Here is an 18,884-nt window from a genome sequence, read left to right on the forward strand (position 1 = left end):
GATCTTGAGCCCTCAGGAAATTATTTTATATTAAGACATTAGTACTGAAAAGAACTACCACAAGGAACACAATATTTTCCATGCTGGATCACCAAAGCTTTGTATTCCATTCTGTTTAGAAACCCTGAATAAGCACCTGGAATACCTTGGGCTTTGTGGAGATGACACAGAAGCTGAAGATCAGATCCTTGAAAGTTTGAATGGGATTCTCCTGGCTATTACTGAAGATAGTTAAGTATCACTCTGGATCACCAATTAACCATTTGCACAATTCAAAAGAATTCATGGCAGGTTTTGTTTATTGTGATAATCTCTATTTCAAGAAGTGATTGCTACTGGAACTATAGCTGTCCTCAGGCTGTGTTGCTTTTTTTTCTCTCTGTATAAAACACAATTACCTGTGACCAGATAAAGTTTCTGGTCACTAAAATACCAAAAGCTCCAGAGAAATTCCAGGTTTAATATTCTATTTATTACAAACTCCTAGGATTAATTTAGGGTGACCCTATCAGGTCAGGCATTTTAAAAGTAGTTTCTAGTCTACTTATACAAGAGTCCCTTAAGCCTTTGCACATTCTCCTAAAATGACATAAACCTGCATTTATTTGAATCTCCTGGCAGATGGTGATTTACTATCTTCAGGCCAGCTGGCCATTTTTTTGATGAAAAAAGGCCAAGGGAATTGTCTGTTCTAATTGCTAGTCTAATAAAAGATATTGTGCCTACCTGCAGAATTAATTGCTAGGCCATGCCTCAGGAATAGCCTCTTAATCCCTGACTTCCCATGCCTTATGCAGGCATCCTTTTATAGTCAGAGAAGATGAAACTGTTTTCTTCTTTGCCTGGCCACCCCCTGCTTGAATTCAGCGTGAAGCAGAGTAATCAGCTGGAACCACACTTGCTGCAATTCAAGCAGATGACTGTGCCCATACATTCAGACTCAGACAGCCTTTACGAGCCTTGTTAAATTGGAAGCTTGGATCCCACAGATACCCACTCAGAACTCTAGGAAACAAAGAAACATGTGAATAAAACAGCTGCAAGCCTACTGCAGGTACTGCTAACACTCTTATCGCTGCAGAGCAGAGGTCCTTCCACCTACTCAGAGGGAGTGGGATCTTCCCAACTTTGGCAAAAATCCTGAAGGGCAATCCACGATGTGCAGTGAAAGCAGCCCACGTGCTCTCAGAGATAGCCAAAAATGGTAAGTCATGCTCAAATATTACTGCAAGGCATCTTACAGCACATTAACTTCATGTTTTCACTCTTGAATTTTGTTTCACAGCTACCAGCTGTTGCTCTTGCAATTGTTTCATTCCCTCTCTCTTATCTACACAGAGGAAATGAAGATACCATGTATTGAAGCAGATTTGGTTTTAACACTGATACCTTTGCTGGAGAGCACAGACCAAGAAATGCTGCTGCACGCTGGGAGGGCCATTGGCCGCATCTGTTACGATAACCGTAGGTATCCTCTGAAGGGAACCTGCTCTTCCCTGGCTCTAAGGCATTATTTTACAAGGCATTGCAACTTGGAACTCATAATAACTTTATGAGACCTGAGCACATCATGCTCATGCATACCTCAGCCTCCAGTTAGGTATGCAATTCACAGAGCTCACAGACACTGGGCTGAATGATCCCAAGCGCTGCCTGAACTCTGGGATTCCCCCCTACATTTTTGACTTTAAACGGCACATCTCTGTCAGAACTGCTTTGAAATCACAAGAGGAGCAGAGCCTCACACATATCTTAACCAATTTTGCAGAGTTGCCTTGGGTCCAAATCCTGAGTAGCTTGGTCTTCTTCCAAAGTAATAAGAACATCTATAGAGGAAAGCACTTGTTTAAAAAGGGTATTAGAAAAAAAAGAGATAAAAAATACTGAGTTATTTATCTATGCAAGGAATAGTCTTCTCTGAGAACCACTGCTTGCATGCAGATCTTTAAGCTCCAAATTCCCTGGATACCAGCTTGCTAGCTGGGCTCAAAGGTTAAACAATTTTCATTTACTTGCCCAAAACAGTTTAAGATTTTTTTTATCTTTATCTCCCAGACTGCCCAAAATATTTACTGTATGCTGAAAATGATATGAAAATTTTCACCCAGTATCTCATATCCATTACTTTCTGCCTTCATCCTATCTTCTCTAATCCTTCTAGAGCGGATCTGCACAACTTTACTTAGAAATTTGTGGGTTTGCCTCCTTCACTGTTCTTATGAAATCCAAGCATGATAGGTACCTGGTATGGATTCCACTAACCTCCCCATGAGTTACATGTATTTGTCAGGGAATGACAATAGTTTAAAAAAGCTCTTCCCTAAAATTCCATTCCCAGCTCATGTAACTCCTGTACACAGCACTGCTGCAGCATATGGCCATCCTGCACATCTGCTTCCCTTCTGGCAGAGCACAGGCCCAGCACAGATTTGCCAAGACGACTGTGACATGCTTTAATAAATCCTATTACTAACACAGCAATAAATGCATCAAAGAAAAGAAAAATTAACTTCACCAATTCCCTGTTTGAATTCCAATTGCCTATGCTATAACAGCACCAGAGCCTGTCTGGTGTCTGCCATGCACTCTGTCACCCAAGCAGCAGCCCAGCTCTCAGCAAGACACTGCTGCAACTTTGCATCTTACAGTTCTTGGCACCCTCAAAATAATTTCAGATATTAAGCTTTCATTCATTACAAAACAAACTACAAACAGAAAGAAAACAGTTATCAAGGTTTTTCTCAGCAAGCACACATGGGTGGAGACAGTGGCTTGATAGCTTAAGTCAAAGTCGAACCAGGAGGTTTAGCAAAAATCTGTCCCAAACTTGCATTTCCTCCACACTCATATTAGCCTGGAGCCACCACCAAAAGCTTTACAAATTCCAGCTAACAGTGTGAGAAACAACCAGACTGCCTCACTGCTGAGCATCTCAGTTGGACCCTTTCAACTGGTTTAATCAGTTCCTGATTTAACCACCTTCAACACCTCTGCTTTGCTGACCAGGCAGCCTTCAGGAAGAGCTGGTGAAGGTTGGAGTGATCCCATCACTGGTCCGAATATTAACTGACTATGCAGAGAGTGAACCACTTGTCCACGTTGCTCTATTGGCCTTGTACAATCTGGCAGACCTTGGTAAGTAAGGTCTTTTTTTAAAGTTTTTTTTTTTAAGTTTTTTTTAAAGTTTCTGCATCTTCGAGCAAAATATCATCTCCACACTGTCACTGCCTTTCCATGTCCACAGCTTTGTGAGCTTTGTTCTCTCCTTTGTTTTTGGGGTGGGTTAGGGCTGGTGTTTGGGCTTTTTTTTCAAAACATTACTGATATCTAATCAGGAACTGGCCACAGTACCTGGATTGGAAAAATAACTACTCTTTTATGGAGTACCAGCAACTCCTTATATTACATGAAAACAATCAAGTTTAACAGCCAGTTTTTGACCCCAAATGAAGAGATGGCATAATTTCACATGATAAATTGACAGTTTCAACTAGTTCAGATTTGGTACATTAAAAGTTTGTTCATTAAAATTTAATTTCTATTTAATAATTAAGTTTCTATATCTTACTAAAACAGCTTCTATTTTCATTTACACAATTTTCAAAGCAAATGCATCTCCACTAATTTAAAATGTATTTGCCCTACTTTAGACAAGTTGTGGGTAGTAATGGAAGAAAAAGATCAAGTACAAAGTTATTACCACTCTCCATATATGGTCTGGCTAAAATTTGATCTACTGCTTCCTGCATTTAGGGGGATATGCTGGGAAGGGGACCATGATATCACACTGTCACATTATTCTCTAAAGAAGTCTGTCCTTCTTATATCTGTTATATTATTTAATACCATATTCAATTGAAATATATTATATGGCAAACAGGCAAGCTTTGCCAACATACATCTTGCAGATATTTAGGATGCCAGCAAGGCTAGAAGTACCTAATCAAGGCAAAAAATATACTGCTACAGGAAACTGACAGGTTTTGCAGGTACAAAATGTGCCAATTGTTATATTAAATAATCATACTACAGATGGACTTGTACGAGTCAGTGAAATTTAGTCGGGATTAATTTGACACCCAAAGTTACAGAGAAACAATTAAAGAACCTGGGGGGAGAAGGGATAGAGTTCTGCTGTCTCAATGCTGTCCAAAGAAACAGAAGAGTCTACAAGAACAGAAAAAGCCTTCAAAGACAGTGTCTAATCACTTCCAATCATAGGGAGATATCTTTAAACATTTAATCAAATAAAAATTAAAAACCCTGACTTTATCACATACACAGATTCAGCCAAGGAAGCTCTAAGCATGACAAAAGTTGCTGAACAACTGGTGAAACAACTGAGGAGAGCTGAGAGCCACGAGAGGTTAGAAATTGTCTTTGAGGTCCTGCAAGCACTTGCAGAAAATGGTAAGGCTCCTTTTGGTCTGGGTGGAACAAGGGGAGACTGGCTGTTGTACTGGTTTAAGCTCTGGGTTCCAAGTTTGCAATGGGATCCTGCTAACAGAACGAGCAACCCTTTCAGGAGAAATAAGCCCCAAGAACATGCGAGAATCTGGCCCGAACAACACATGAACAGGTGAGAAAAACAAAGGAAGGAGAGAGCACCATTCCAATGCATTTCAGTAGATCCAAAAGACAGCAGATTCACACTTACTCTCCATGGTGGGTAAGAGGAAAGCAGCAGCACAGAAGATTTTTTTTCATTTTAAAGATCAGAACAACCAGGTGCCAGTTCAATCCCTGTTTGGGCCATTTACTTAAGAGCTGGACTCGCTGCTCCTTGTGGATCCCTTCCAGCTCAGGATATTCTGTGACTGTGAAGATGCATACTCTAAGCAGCAGTACAACAAGCACTGACACTGCTCCACTAAAAATACCTAGATATCTGGCACAGATTTTAAAAACATGAAAGCTCATGACTGGCAACACAAGACATGTCAAAGACCAGTGCAGAAAGCTTTGCTCGTTCTGCCTCAGCGTCATCCTAGCTCCAGAAAGCTGTTACACACAAAACCGTAACAATGACTGCACCTGAAAAACAACTGGCTAAAGTTCAAGATTTCAGCTTTCTTGCTTGAAATGCTTCCACAAAGGGACAAGAAGCTTTTAATGTGCTTTTACTGTGATCTCTACAGATGCTCTGAAAGTGCAGTTGGTGGATGCAGGTGTGCCAGAGGTGCTGTCTGAGATCCTGCTGAGGCTCCAAGGCAGTTCCCAGGCTGAAGATACATGCATTGTGAAGGCTGCATCGGATCTCATTGTCTCTCTGCTCCTTGGAGGTAAAAAGGGGGATATTACAGGCCAGGTACATAAAGAATCAACATCCAAAAGTCTATTTAGCAGAAGAGTTTCCATTTCTGTTGGTTTCTTTTACTTAATCAGGGACCCATTCACAATCTCCTTTACCATCCTTGCAGGAATTCTTCTCAGGCATGACACCTTTCATTTCTATAGCCTATAGCCCAGTGCTTGTGCCTACCAATAACTTAGTTTATATTACTGCTATGCTGCATTTTGAGCAATATGGATTAAAAAATAAAATATCAAGAACTGGCCACTTACACTGCATGCCACCACTCTCAACCCCAAAGCAATCAACAACATAAAGGTCTTCAATTATTAACCTTAACAACAACTGATCAGTCAGTGATCATCACTGACTGATAGAACAGTCCAGTTTGGGGGTTAATCATAATCAGATATGAGATATTCTTTATTTCTCGTAACACAAGTAAGGACATACAGCAGGTTTTTGCTAAGGGCTGTGGCATCATCTCTAAGAACACAGATACATGCACCACATCTAGACACTTGCAGGTACAAAGACAAGGGCAAGGCTTATTGCTAATTTTACAAAAGAAATTGTAAGGTTGGTTATTCTCTACCCTTCAAAGATGGAAAGCTACTGTTTGTGAGTGCAGAGAAACCCAACACTATCAGATTTCACTACTCCCTGGTTCTGAAATTGTTACTTTCTGTTCTGCAGACTAGAGACTTGCATACTTTTAAGTTACAGATGCTATTGATACTAAAATAACTTGGGGGCATAATTGTAAAGAAAGGGGTGATCAAGTATGCAAGCCTTTGCAATTCTTTTTTCTGTGCCACACTTTATTAGAGAGAAGACTCTGGAAATACTTAATGGCAAATATATTTGTTAGAAATAAAAAAACAGACACCAAAAAAAAACCACACACCAAAAAAACCCGACCAAAAACACACAGAAAAAACCCCAAACAAACAAAAAGCCCAAACAAAAAATCCACAGAGTTACTGCTGAGTTATGTTTTAAATTACTTTTAGGAAGGGAGGGTTACTCAGACATTGAGATGGGAAGAAATCTCAAGATAGGCCATTTTCTCTTTCAATTCCTATTATAGAAAGCAATGAGCCTTTACACTCTGCAGAGAGAAAGAGATATTCTTCTGAGCAGACTCCTGGAAAGCATGCTGTGCTCAATCAGTCAGCAAAAGATCCCCCCCCACTTCCTGTCCTATCTCACTGATAGCTACTGTACTGGCTTCAAACTCAATTAACAAAATTGCTCAACTTTCCGCATTAATAGGTGCTTAATTATTAGAAAAAAATCCCTCACATCTGAATGTTGGTTTTGGGCTTTTTTTTAAAGCAAGCTATCATCCACACATCTCTTCACCTCCACCTCACAACCCTTCTGGAGTCCCTTTCTTCCTTGCCTCATACCTTGCTCTGAATCAGCCATTGTGCATCATGCCTCTCCAAAGGCCACAGAAATGCCCCCAGAACCTTTAACTGGCTATTTCAATTTACTCAGCTCAATGGCGTGCTTTGTCACTCACTCTTCTCCCCCCATGTTCCCCACAACAGCATGAGATGTTTCATGTGGAAGAAGTGAATAATCCCTCTCATGCCTCAGCGTGTGCCACTGATGTATGCACAGCTTTTAATCTGAGAGAAAAAAAATCCTATGGAAATCTGTTCTCAGCATCAAATGACTTCCAGGCAGTGAAAAGATGACAGACAGCTTTTGCAGCTATGAAAAATGGCTGTTCCTATCAGACTTTAACTATGAGCCATTAAATTGAATGTTCTGCTGCTATCCAAGCAAAAACTCCATAGGAGAGAAAAGCAATTTGGAGCTCTGTGACAATCAAAGCAAGGCAACCACTAATGGGCTCTGCCTATTTGCACTTTACTACATGAGAGAAAAAAAAACTGTTCTGACATTCTTCAGTTTGAGAGGTGGGGGAGGAGAGAAATTAAGTTCAATTAAGGTTAGTCTATATGAAGATCAAAATATTTTCCCTGTAGAATTTTATCTGACCAAAAGAGGTGACCCATTTCTATGGAACCTGCTTTTAAAGAGGACTGGGCAATTTTCCTCATATACTCTAATCTCCAAAGATTAGGACTAGGCAAGAGAACACTTGAAGAATGACAAGCAAAACCATCAGAATGTATGCATAAAATGGTATCAAAAGATTTCTGTGTGAGTCGAATCCTAACTATTTCTCGGACTGACAGTTCTCTCATGAAAATATCCAACCACATTTTACAAGCATTTGACAAATTCTGATCTAACATATGTAAGAATACAGAGGAAAAACAGGCTACTAAGTGAAATGTTAAGAGATGAAAAGAATAATAGGCACTAATTCAAAAGACAACAGAAGTGTCTATGACTTTGAGGTGGAAATTAGATCCAAACCAGCAAGTGTTAAAATTACTAAGCCCCCTCTTACATGCTATACATAGAAAAATTAGAAGTCTGTATGCTTCAGTCTGTAAATTCAGTTAGAACCACAAGTACTGTTGCATACAGGTAGAGAAATTATAAAAGAAAGGCCCTATAAAGTCAGGCCTTTCTCTGCTGAATTATCAGCTAAGCCTCTAAGTTCCCATAAGAAAGAATCAGAGGAATGAGAAGCTGTTAGCAAAACTATTATGATAAGAGAACCATTTGCACCTGCAAAAAACAGTCTGTCACATGAGAATCTGCAAAGAAAATATGTTAACATCTGGGTAAAGAAAGAGTCTTATACATACACATACAAGCAATTTCTAACTAATTAACTGAGTGGAAAGAAAGTCATGAACCAATTAGAGTTATACATGAGCTCTTGAAAACTGTACCAAAATGAGCTGCAACATTTGGCTTTTCTGCATGAAGAAACTGAGTCCATCTGCTTATTACTGAAACAAAGTACTAGAGCTACTTTTGGCCAGACCATGTATTTGCATGAGGTGTGTACAGTTCCATGGAAAACTCCTTATTCCAGATGAATATATCTTTCTATTTAGTGTTGAGACCGTTTTGCCATTTTTAACAAACAGCTTTCACAAGGTAAAAGCATACAATAAGGAGATGTTCATGTGTGTCAGGCATATACTTCTCTTAAGGCATAACAAACTGCATAAAGCAAAATAAAGTTGTTTTACAAATGGCATACTTCAGAAAGGATGTCATCTGTAGCATAGAGGGCTTCCTTTTGTTCTTTGGCAGAACTTTCTCATTTCCTAATAAGGTGAGCTGAACAGCTTCTGAAAACAAAGCTGCCACCTGAACAGAGCAAGTTCTCAAAGGCGGAAGGAGAGATCCAGACATGCACTGACAAAATACTGCAGAGCATTGCTGGGCAAAGTGGTAGTTTTTGTGGAATGTAGAAATCTGCTCTTTCACTGGGATTTAATAAACCAGATCTCTCCAGGTAAACTCATTTTCCGAGCTTCATGTGAGTGCAACGCAAATAGACTTCTTATTTCAGAAAGTGTGTTTCTCAAAAGAGGCAAGAAATATCTAACTCTAATTCTTTCAAGGCAGCATTAATGACAATTTATTTCATGGAAAACAAAGAATAACAGTACAGAACTAGTAATCAGATTTACCATTGGTGGGTAAGATCCCTGGTTTCACAATAGTGTCTTAAATCAGTAGAATAGCAAAATTAAAGGAGCATTAAAACTGTCCTGGTGAGAAATGGAAAATGCCACTGTTATTCTACTACATGTATTGTGGAAAATTCAGCAGCACTGAGGGGAAAAAAGGGACTGGGGAACCTATAGTTTTGAATTTGACAGTGATTGTCCCTTGAAAGCTCACTCCAGCTAAGCTCCACTGGAGTCTGTCTCAGCATCAGTTTACAGGTAGCTGATGCTCACTTCTCTCTAAAGAGCTGAAGGTTGCAAAAAACAATGCAAAAGCCATAGTTTTGATCTTAGCAAGACATGAAAACAGTCAAGGCAAAGAGTCCCTGAATTCTGAATTTGCACCATTGTGTTTCTTACCTCTCTCACCTGCTTGGTTCTGCCTCTCTCCAGATGGGAACTGCCTGCGGCTGTTCCAGCTGGGGGTGATCCACCAGCTCCTGGACCTGCTGGAGAAGCACGTGCGGAGCGGAGACATCTCTGTCCAACAGGCTGCGCTCAGTGCCCTGCAGAGCCTCGCTGTTCCAGGTGCACAGCTGGACACCCCTGACTCACCTCACTGCCATCCTCTGCACACACGGGGCATCCCTGCAGCCCTGGCCCACCACCAGGGCCAGTCCCTTGTGGTTTGAGGGGCAACTGAGCTTCCTCCCCTCCCCTGCAGGAACGTTTATTTGAATAATTCATCAGGAATTCCCTGTCACAGGCACATTTTATGAAAAATCCTTTCCTTAGAATTTTTGCTCCTGAGCAGCTGAGAGGCCCCAGGAACAAAATGTAAACAATTGTTATCTGCTGCTGTGGAATGCAACAGGTGCATCTTTGGTCTCATGTGGTTGCTTCTAACTAATGGCCAATCACAGTCAGCTGGCTTGAAGTCTCTGAGAGTCGCAAGCTTTTGTTATCATTCCATTCCACTTCTATTCTTTGCAAGCCTTCCGATTAAATCCTTTCTTCTATTCTTTTAGTATAGTTTTAATATAATATATATATATAGTAAAATAATAAACCACCAGCCTTCTGAAACATGGAGTCTGATCCTCGTCTCTTCCCTCTTCCTGGGACCCCTGTGAACACCACCACAATTCCTCATCTACATAAAGAGTTTAAATATTATGAAGTGTAATCTCATCATCAGCTGCTAAAGTAGTTTCATACTAATAGCACACAGCAGCTCAAGGAAAAAAAAAATCAAAACAGGGTTCATAGCTTAAAATACAGAGAATGGGGTGGAGACACCTGGTAGGGATATCTAACTTTCTCTTCTATAAAGCTAATATTCATAATATACAGAACTAGTAAATCCTAATGTTCTTTGAAGTTGGATTTTAAAAAGCTCAACTCAATTATAAAATACCTATAGTGGATATTTTCACCCCCAACAAAGGGGAGAGGATGATGCATCTGACTCCATCTTATCAGAAGGCTAGTTAATTACTATACTATATTATTCTATACTATATTACATCTAAACTGAATCTGCCAAGCAATCAACTGCACAGCATTCATTGACTGTCAGCCAACAGTCCCGACACACACACACCCCTGGCCTTGATAGGCCAAGGAAACAACACACCATGACTTTGGGTAAACGATCTCCATGTTGCATTCTACTTTTGCACAAACACAGGCACAGCAAATGAGATAAGAATTGTTTTTCCTTTCCCTGAGGTTCAGAGAACGTGAATCTCAGAAATATTCTTGGGAAGATTGCTTTGCTTTTCTCTGTGAGGTGAAATGTGGCTATACCAACATACAGCATTTTGATTATCTCTTCTGTTCAAGTTATTACAAACTATTTTAGATGTTCCCAAGTGTGTGGACACTTAAAATGCTATTCCCATAATATACTTTTCATCATCTCTTCATAAAGATATCTGTAATTTACCTGTAATATCTGTTAGGTATTCTCTAACAAAAACACTTCTAGAAACACAAACACTATCACTTTCAACAATATAATCTGCTACCTGAACAAGAAAAATGAAAGACACCGAGTGCAAATCCATAAACATGAATTAAATATGGGTGAACACTTGGAAATAGACACAGAAAACTCTTCAAGCATTGATCTTAAAAGATAACAGATGCTCATAAAAAATTAAAAAGTCATTATGATCTAGTAAAAGGAGTCAGTCTGTGCCACTGAAGAACAAGAACATTAAGAGCAAGTTACCTAATAGGCTGTGCTTCTCAGTTTGCCCAATAAAAGGATGAGGGATATAACAGTTAATTCCCTCATTTCACTGTCCAATTTTCCTCACCACTCCCCCAAAAATACATGCAGAAGATAGAAAAAAAATTGCTCTGGAGGAAGCAGCTTTTGGTAGCACAGTTAAGCAGTATTAAGACTCCTTGCAGACAAGCTTCTGATTATTACAAGGGATTTACTGCACCAACCACTGGAGCAAAGACACAAAAATGAGGAGAGGAAAGCACAGAAACAAAGGCATGAACAACAGGGCATCAGTGAGCTCAAATACAAAAAGAAAATCCATTTCCAAGACATATGGCTGAGTAAATCACTTCTGCCCCCCAGTTAAGAGGAGCTAGCACAGAAACAGGCTTCCTCAAGCGACTGGGCAAGTCGGTGGATAATCTATTACAACTACAAAAAGGAAGAGAAACAACAATGCTGTGTTTTATGTACTTTGTTCTTGGCAGGGCTAAGACCAAAAGTGACCAAAACTACCCAAGAGCAGTTCCTATGAAAGTTTTAGCCCAAAAGAGAAGTCTAAGCAATCAGGTAGCCCTGACTTAATTTCTGAGCTCGCTAACAAGTTGGACTTTTCACTAGAAGCCTAACACAGCACACAATTCACAACAGTTGTGTCATATCTACATTTTCAGATGTTTGTGCTATTACGAAGCCTCACATCAACCCCTCTTTCCCATTTTGTAGTTGTCAGCAAGGTTCAGATGCTGGAGGAAGGTGTTGCCGAGCGGATTGAGGCGCTGCTGAGGTCAGAGAGCCCTCCTGTGCAGTTCAAGCTCCTCGGGACATTACGGACACTAGCAGATGGTCAAGGTAGGCACCTGCCAACGTTCACTGAGATCAGCCCTGAGCTCCCCTCCTCCCCTCCCCTGCAAAACAGGCTGTGCTAGACTACAGGCTGAGTGTCCTGCTAACCCAATTCCACTCCATCTGGAGAGCTTCCAGCAGAGATTATTGCCAGAGGCTGCACGCTTTCCAGACTGCCCCAGTCAGCCTCAGAGGTGGTTGAGAAACAAACCGCATGGAACAAATCTGCAGCAGTCAGCGAGAACAGGCAAAGGCCTAAAAAGAAGATATTTTTGACCAGAGATAGAGCAGCAAGGCCTGAGTGTGATGAAAAAGAGCCAGGTTTTAATGGCAGCTCACAGGACAGCAAATCAATAAAAAACTAGAGAACACAAAAGGAATAAAGGGAGCTGGGGTGGAGCAAGGCAGGAGAAATTAATTTCTACCAGTCTTTCTATACATGTTGCCAGTTTTATCTTGCTCATGTGGCTCAAATGTTGAATATACTTTCCACGGTAATGTATTGGATTATCTACTTGTACTTAATTCAGTTTAACACAGAGGGGGGTATGCAAAAGCAACAATAATCTTTCTGTGCACATCATTGTGCATGTTTCTCAAAATGCAATGTTGGAATTACATTAAGATATACTTCAATATCTTAATTAATCCTTAGGCTTACTTAGCTGTTACCAGACAGTGACACAGAACAAGTGTGCAGTTTGGTATGGTCTTTCACATTGCCAGAGCAGCTGCTCTAGGGCACTAATCAGTACTAATATGCAGGAATAACATAAATTAAAATTAGAATAGCTAGAATAGACCATTTTGTGATGGGAAGTGATAACTGACATAGGACAATTACAGACATTACTTCATTAGTTATATGGAAGAGGATAAAACCTCACCCTGCTACATTCCATGTTGCACTCCATTGCACTACTGCAGACACCACTTAATATGATAGCTATTTGCATCTTTTATCAAATTAACATGCATGACAGAAAATTTAGATCTAGTCCTTCTGTTAATTTGCTCTACTTCCAGTCCAGTGAAAAGCTGCTTTCACTTACATTTCACTGTGGTAGGAAATGAACATTGCAAGACACAGAGAAACCTAGCATCTTCTTGTTCTGAGGCTTTGAAGAAGTCATTGTAAGGTCATTTCTCCAAGGTTGTATCTCAATTGTGACAAGGCATCTAACATTTAAAATTGAGACCTCACAGTAACATAGATCTAAATTATCAAACACTAAATTATCTTTGAAAATTTTATTTACCAGCCCAAATACAAAGTTAGAATTTGGCAGAAGATACAACTTCTGAATCTGAAACAAATTAATTATCAAAATGCAAAGAAGAATAAAATATGTAGGAGACTCAATGTTTATCCATTCCCACCTATGAACACACACTTCTCCCACTCATAATTACCTTCTATTCTGTTTACCCATGAACTAATACTGCCTTTAATTAACTCAGCCTGAAATTCTTATGAACACATATCCACTAAGAAGTCCACACTAAATTAGTTAATTGCCTTATCTAGTATAAATTCATTACTCTGACTATCAGCAGGCATGCTGAGGCTTACAGACTAGAAGAGGCAGGTTTCTTCCTAACCACAGAAAACTGCAGGCAGATGTGTCAGCTTCATTACTCTAAAGAGATGTTAACTCCTGGTTCTTCCACCATTCAGCTTCAGAGGAGCAGAATGATTTATGCACTTCAGTAGCCAAAGGACTTTCAGCCCAACTGAAAGTTCAACCTTATAAAATGACAAATTTGAATGAATTTTAAGTTAGAAGGTCTTCCTGTTAAGAGTAACTAACTGGAGTTTGTCTCAAAGAGATCTACTGCTTGCGAAACTGAGTGAAGAACCTGCCTTTGCCACAAATCTTAAACTGGTTCCATCCTCCAGCCTCTTACTTCAGCTTCCTTTACTAAACTGGATTACTGTGATCTCTGCAGACTAACAAGGAACATCTGACTAGAAACAAGTCTTGTGTTACAGGAGATAATGTGCAGGTAGCTCTGCAATGCCCAGTAACTCTTTGTCTCAAAACAAAGTATGCCAGCTAGGCTATAAGCTCCCAGATTCCTTGTGGGATTTTTAAATGTGGATTGTTCCTTAGCATACTGGACAAATTAAAAAGCAAGTGTGTGTACTTCCCCATCTCCCTCTCCCAAAACAGAGAGAGCATGGGCTGATTTACAGCTTCTGGAAAATATCCAGAGCCATCATGTGGTTTACTGACACTGACCTTCTGGTGCATGCTCCATCTGATTCTTCCAGCACATCTCAAAAAAAATGCAGTGCACAAAGAAATGGATAGGTAAAGGAACAGGAGCAGGGTGATACCTCTATCAAACCTATCCCTTCTGTTGCAGCTGTTCAGATAATTAGAGTTCCACTTCCTAGGACAACCTATCGAGTGAGGTTTTTTACAAATGTCAACCACAGACACTAATATTTCTAGAAAATCTTGAGATAGGGTTCCTGAAATGTAGGGGAATGCAAATTAAAAGGCTCTTACACAGTAAGGGGAATTTCTGATAATGCCTTATACATGGTTCAACACAAATTCTTAAGATTCAGGTCATCCAATTACTGACATGCTGCCATTCTGTACTAAGACTGGGCTTCCCACACTACCAACAGTAATGAATTATCACCAAAACAGCACAAAAAGGCTCCCCAGAGCCCACAGTTACATTTGCACAGGGCTCAAAGTGCAAGGGCCAAAAGCCAAGTGGCAAAGGAATGGGCCTCCTCAAGTATCACAACAGAATATTTGTTTTCAAACACAGAAAGCTGCTTATTTTAAGTCCTACTTCAGCAGCCCCTTTAAAATGTTAAATCTATTGACACAGCTTATTTTGTCCTTCCCCTGCACAATTCCTTTGGAAAATATTTCCAAGATCTTTTAAAAGCAGCTCGGTGCTTCAATTAGAGTTCTTGAAAGCTGCCGAGCACAGGTCCACCGCCCCAGTTACTTCTACATTAGCATTCCTGTGGCAGATAGACTGGGGCGTCTGATTTTGAATGCCTCTTGGTGATGCTCTTCTCTTCAGCTGATGCAGCTGAACTCCTGGGGCAGGACCCGCTGCTGCTTGACAGGCTGGTGCAGTGGTGCAGCGGGAGCGACCACAGCGGCATCTGCGGAGAGGCCAACCGGCTGCTGGCATCCATCCTGCACCACAACAGATCCCAGGTACCAGAACCCTGCTCTGACACCTTTCTGCTTCACCCTTCTCAAGTATTCTTAAAGCTTGTAGTCAGAGCTAGGGATTAAACAGTGCAAGCAGCTCTATAATGAAAAGCAGGAAGGTTCACAGTGAGAACCTCAATACCAGTAAGGGGGAGACCTGTGCACTCCATAAGCACTGACACCTCAGAGAAATGAGCACCATGGTCACTGACTGTCACTTGTCAACACTGAGCCTGCTTGAGTAAGGCTTGACAAATGGTAAGCATGTAAAGCTTTTCCATGGCCATAAATATATGGCCATATTTCAAATTAAAATGGGTAAAGTAACCCAGAGCTGTCCTAAATGTCAGTCCTCTGGAAACTCCAAAGAGCCCACTTATCCATGATGGACAAATCTGGCATGATCTTTACAGGCTGGCATTTTCAAACAGGCTCCTGTTTTTTGTAAATGGTGCTATTATACACAAGCATCCCAGACATGCTTTACTATGAGGTAGTAACTAGAAAAGTAGATACTCTCTGCACAGGCTTTGATAGAGCAAAACTAATCCTTGCTAGATTGATAACTTGAAATGAAAGAATGGAATAAGGACAAATAAATATTTATCTTACAGATTTGCATCTATAGTTAATTCTAAGTATTGATATTCTAGGTATATTAGACCAGCCCTAAGCAGACATGTATGATCAGTGCCAAAAGCAATGTTACCCCTAGTCTTTGAATACTGTCAGTTTGCACTGAAGCAAACAAATAATTTCCCTCTATTCAGAAGCTGAAGGGTGCAATTTCATTTCCATCTTCATTCTACTGCATTCCTATATTAGATTTCCATCTGTTTTACCTTTGCTTTCACAGGAAGTGGTCAAAGCCATCCAGGCAGCACAAGGAGTGAAGCATCTGGTTTCCATGACAACAAGTGAACATGCTGCCATGCAGAATGAGGCTCTGAATGCCTTGGCAATAGCATCTGCCATCGATTTAGGTATTTTCCTCCTAAAAGCATTTATCTGTGCAAAATCCTCAATTATGCTGTTAATTCTAGGTAACATGTACAAAAAAGCACGTTTCTTGTCTAAATTTAGCTCTTCAGCATGAAATAAAGGTTGTCAGCATTCAGATCATAAAATCAATAGGCTTTGGGAATGGCCTGAAGGTTTTGTTTTTTTTTTTAGGATAGAGTCAAATTATCATGCTGTGTGGACAAGCACTGTTTGAGTAGTACAATATGATGCTAGAAACCTACAAAAAAAAAGGGGAAAGTGAAAGTGATGGAGATCAAAAAAAGATTATAAAGGTTAAATGAAGGACAAATAATATACTCAAATGGTCAATGAAGACTGTAAGCAGCAGAAATAACCTTCAAACAGACATGAGGAAAGAATAAAACAGAAACATACATAAAAATGCATTGTAGAAGCTGCAAATAAGGCAACTGAGAAAATGGTCAAGATTCAAACTACTTTTCCAGAGATAATTTTCAGAGTTAGGTACAAATGTTTTCAGACCTTTCCTGTACAACTTGAAAATTAGTCTGAATTTATTACAATAAAGAGACACCACAGAAATCAATGTACCTCAAACGATAAATTGAAAAGAAAAATAAACTTGAAATTTGTAATTTTCTTTACCAACCTGTACGACTGAAGAGCCCATTTTACTGCTTGTTTACCATTAAAACTCTCAAACGCATTTAGGCAACTAATGAGAATCAACATTTCTAGCACTGAACATTCCAGGTTTTAATTTACAAGTTTATCCATATACAGTCAAGAGTAGACTGGTCCAGTCTTCAAGAATAAGGCCAGTAAAGAGATTCTGTACAGAAAAGAGCACAGAAATTCTTCAGTGCAGAAGAGAGATGCTCAAGACATCCCTGTATAGCCAGTTTGAAATGAAGCCAGTCCAGAACTTTCTTTAAAAAAGGAAACATACTCACTCTATAGTTTCTTTTCAGATAACAGCTCAGGGTTACCATTTCTTTGCTTATTTTTCAGAAACTCTTGAAGAATCTTTTAAAGAATCACAGCTAGTTCAAAGCTTACACAAACTTCTACGAGATGATAACACAAGTCCTGAGGTGAAATACAATTCAATGGGCCTTTTGTGCAGACTTCTTAATTCAGGTAACCTCATTTTAAGCTGTCTGTGACAGAAGGAAGAATATTTGTGAAGACAAGTGGGTTTTGTTACCAAAACATGCTGCCTGCAATGCTCCAGTGAATGAGTAAAGGATATTGGAGGTTCATTCTGTATTGATCACCAAAAAACAGAGTCAAGTAGTTTCCTTCTCTGTGAAAAGCTGATTAAACCATTAGTTGAATAAAATAAAAAAGAGAGGAAGGCTTCATTCCAGTGAGTCAGTGGCACTACCAAGTCTCAAAACAGCAAAACTAGAGTCTTGGAGTAAAAGCATCTTTGTCCAACTTCACTGTGCACAAATATCTGGCAGTTCCAGAGCATTTTTGTGTCCAAATAGTCTATACCATGCTCATAGGCAGGCAGACATTTGTTCTGCCTGTGTTGTGAGCAAACCAGAAGCTGAGATAAAGCAGCCATTTTAGCAATGCTGCCTTCACACAGAGACTTTCAGTAAAGCATCTGAAGGGCATCATTTCAGTTTCACTCCATGGTCAGGGAAAACTTCAAATGCTTCCAGCAGGATGGGACTATCCCAGATGTGCAGCAGTAAATGAAAACAATCACCTTGAAGCTAGGAGTCCAAAAATCTTGTGGCAGTTTCTCACATCTTAACACAAAAAAAAACATAAATTGAAAATAACAATTGTACTTGGGCAAGGATGGATCACAAGGTGAGCTGCCTTTTAAATCCTGTATTGACAGCCAAGCTGGATTTGGCAGTATTCTCTATTTTATCCCTGTAGCCACACAGATATTGGAAGAGGGATAAAGAACTTGCAGCTTTCAGCGCTACTATAAAGTATTGACATAACAGATACAATCTATAATATTATATATACTTAGCATTTTATAGACTAACTGTAAGGCTAAGAGCTGAGTCTAACTAATATGGAATGATAGCAAAAAGCAGACAGGCAAAAAAGTCAGAAATTTTCCTGTATTAGAATTTCAAAATTTGATTTTTTTTTCTCCTGTCAGTCAGTTCTCAGAAGCAAAGTAGAAGGAAAAAACTCTAATCTGGCCAATATTTCCAATGGCTGAAAGGATATCTGTTAAAAAAAAAGTGTTTTAATTGAAGCAGCTTATTATGAACAGCAAGTACTCCAAGCTTTTATGTTACATAAATTGTTGGGAGCCACTACAACATGGCAGGTAACTAACAGTCATCATTTCATCTCCCATTCAGGTGATCTGAGACAAGAAATAGAAGAGGACAAGATTAAAGACACCCTTGAGCAGCTCTGCAGTCACAGCAATGCCGATGTGGCCAAGGAAGCCATCACAACATTACAGGTTTTGAAAGGAGAGACACCCCACTAACCTCCCTTCTCCCACATGGCAAGCAGCTCTGCTGCTGAGGCACACACCACCAGCTTTGCAACCCTTGCATTTGTCATGCTGCTGCACAACCAGCACTGCTGAAGCCCAGGTGCAGCTCCTGCTTTGAAAGCTGTGTATAAAAACCTCCTCATTAGCACATCTCTTTGGTCTGATACTTGCACCACTGCTGCTCCTCACTGAGCCACTAACACAGCAGCAGGAAAAAGTCCTGTCAAGGAAATGGGGTTAAGAAACATCACAGGAGAAACATCAGGCAATTACCACTTGTTATACATTTTTCAGC

The 18,884-nt window shown here is 40.0% G+C and overlaps 1 protein-coding gene across 1 annotated transcript; it reads left to right on the plus strand.

The window, feature by feature from the left end:
- Positions 1 to 1,338: 1,338 nt before the first annotated feature.
- Positions 1,339 to 18,580, plus strand: LOC115904910 (rap1 GTPase-GDP dissociation stimulator 1-like). Its single transcript, XM_030950772.1, has 10 exons — positions 1,339 to 1,464; positions 3,007 to 3,135; positions 4,285 to 4,410; positions 5,139 to 5,282; positions 9,301 to 9,435; positions 11,810 to 11,935; positions 14,984 to 15,123; positions 15,977 to 16,103; positions 17,116 to 17,244; positions 18,447 to 18,580. Exons 1-10 carry the CDS (start codon positions 1,344 to 1,346, stop codon positions 18,578 to 18,580), a joined length of 1,311 nt encoding a protein of 436 aa, XP_030806632.1. The 5' UTR covers positions 1,339 to 1,343.
- Positions 18,581 to 18,884: the final 304 nt, after the last annotated feature.

Source organism: Camarhynchus parvulus, chromosome 6, assembly GCF_901933205.1.
Source record: "Camarhynchus parvulus chromosome 6, STF_HiC, whole genome shotgun sequence".
Classification (NCBI taxonomy): domain Eukaryota; kingdom Metazoa; phylum Chordata; class Aves; order Passeriformes; family Thraupidae; genus Camarhynchus; species Camarhynchus parvulus.

Coding starts and splice junctions, on each gene's coding strand:
- LOC115904910 (XM_030950772.1), top strand. CDS start 1,344: ATGAAGATACCATGTATTGAAGCAGATTTGGTTTTAACACTGATACCT. Junction 3,136..4,284: donor GTACAATCTGGCAGACCTTG/GTAAGTAAGGTC, acceptor TCACATACACAG/ATTCAGCCAAGGAAGCTCTA. Junction 5,283..9,300: donor TGTCTCTCTGCTCCTTGGAG/GTAAAAAGGGGG, acceptor GCCTCTCTCCAG/ATGGGAACTGCCTGCGGCTG.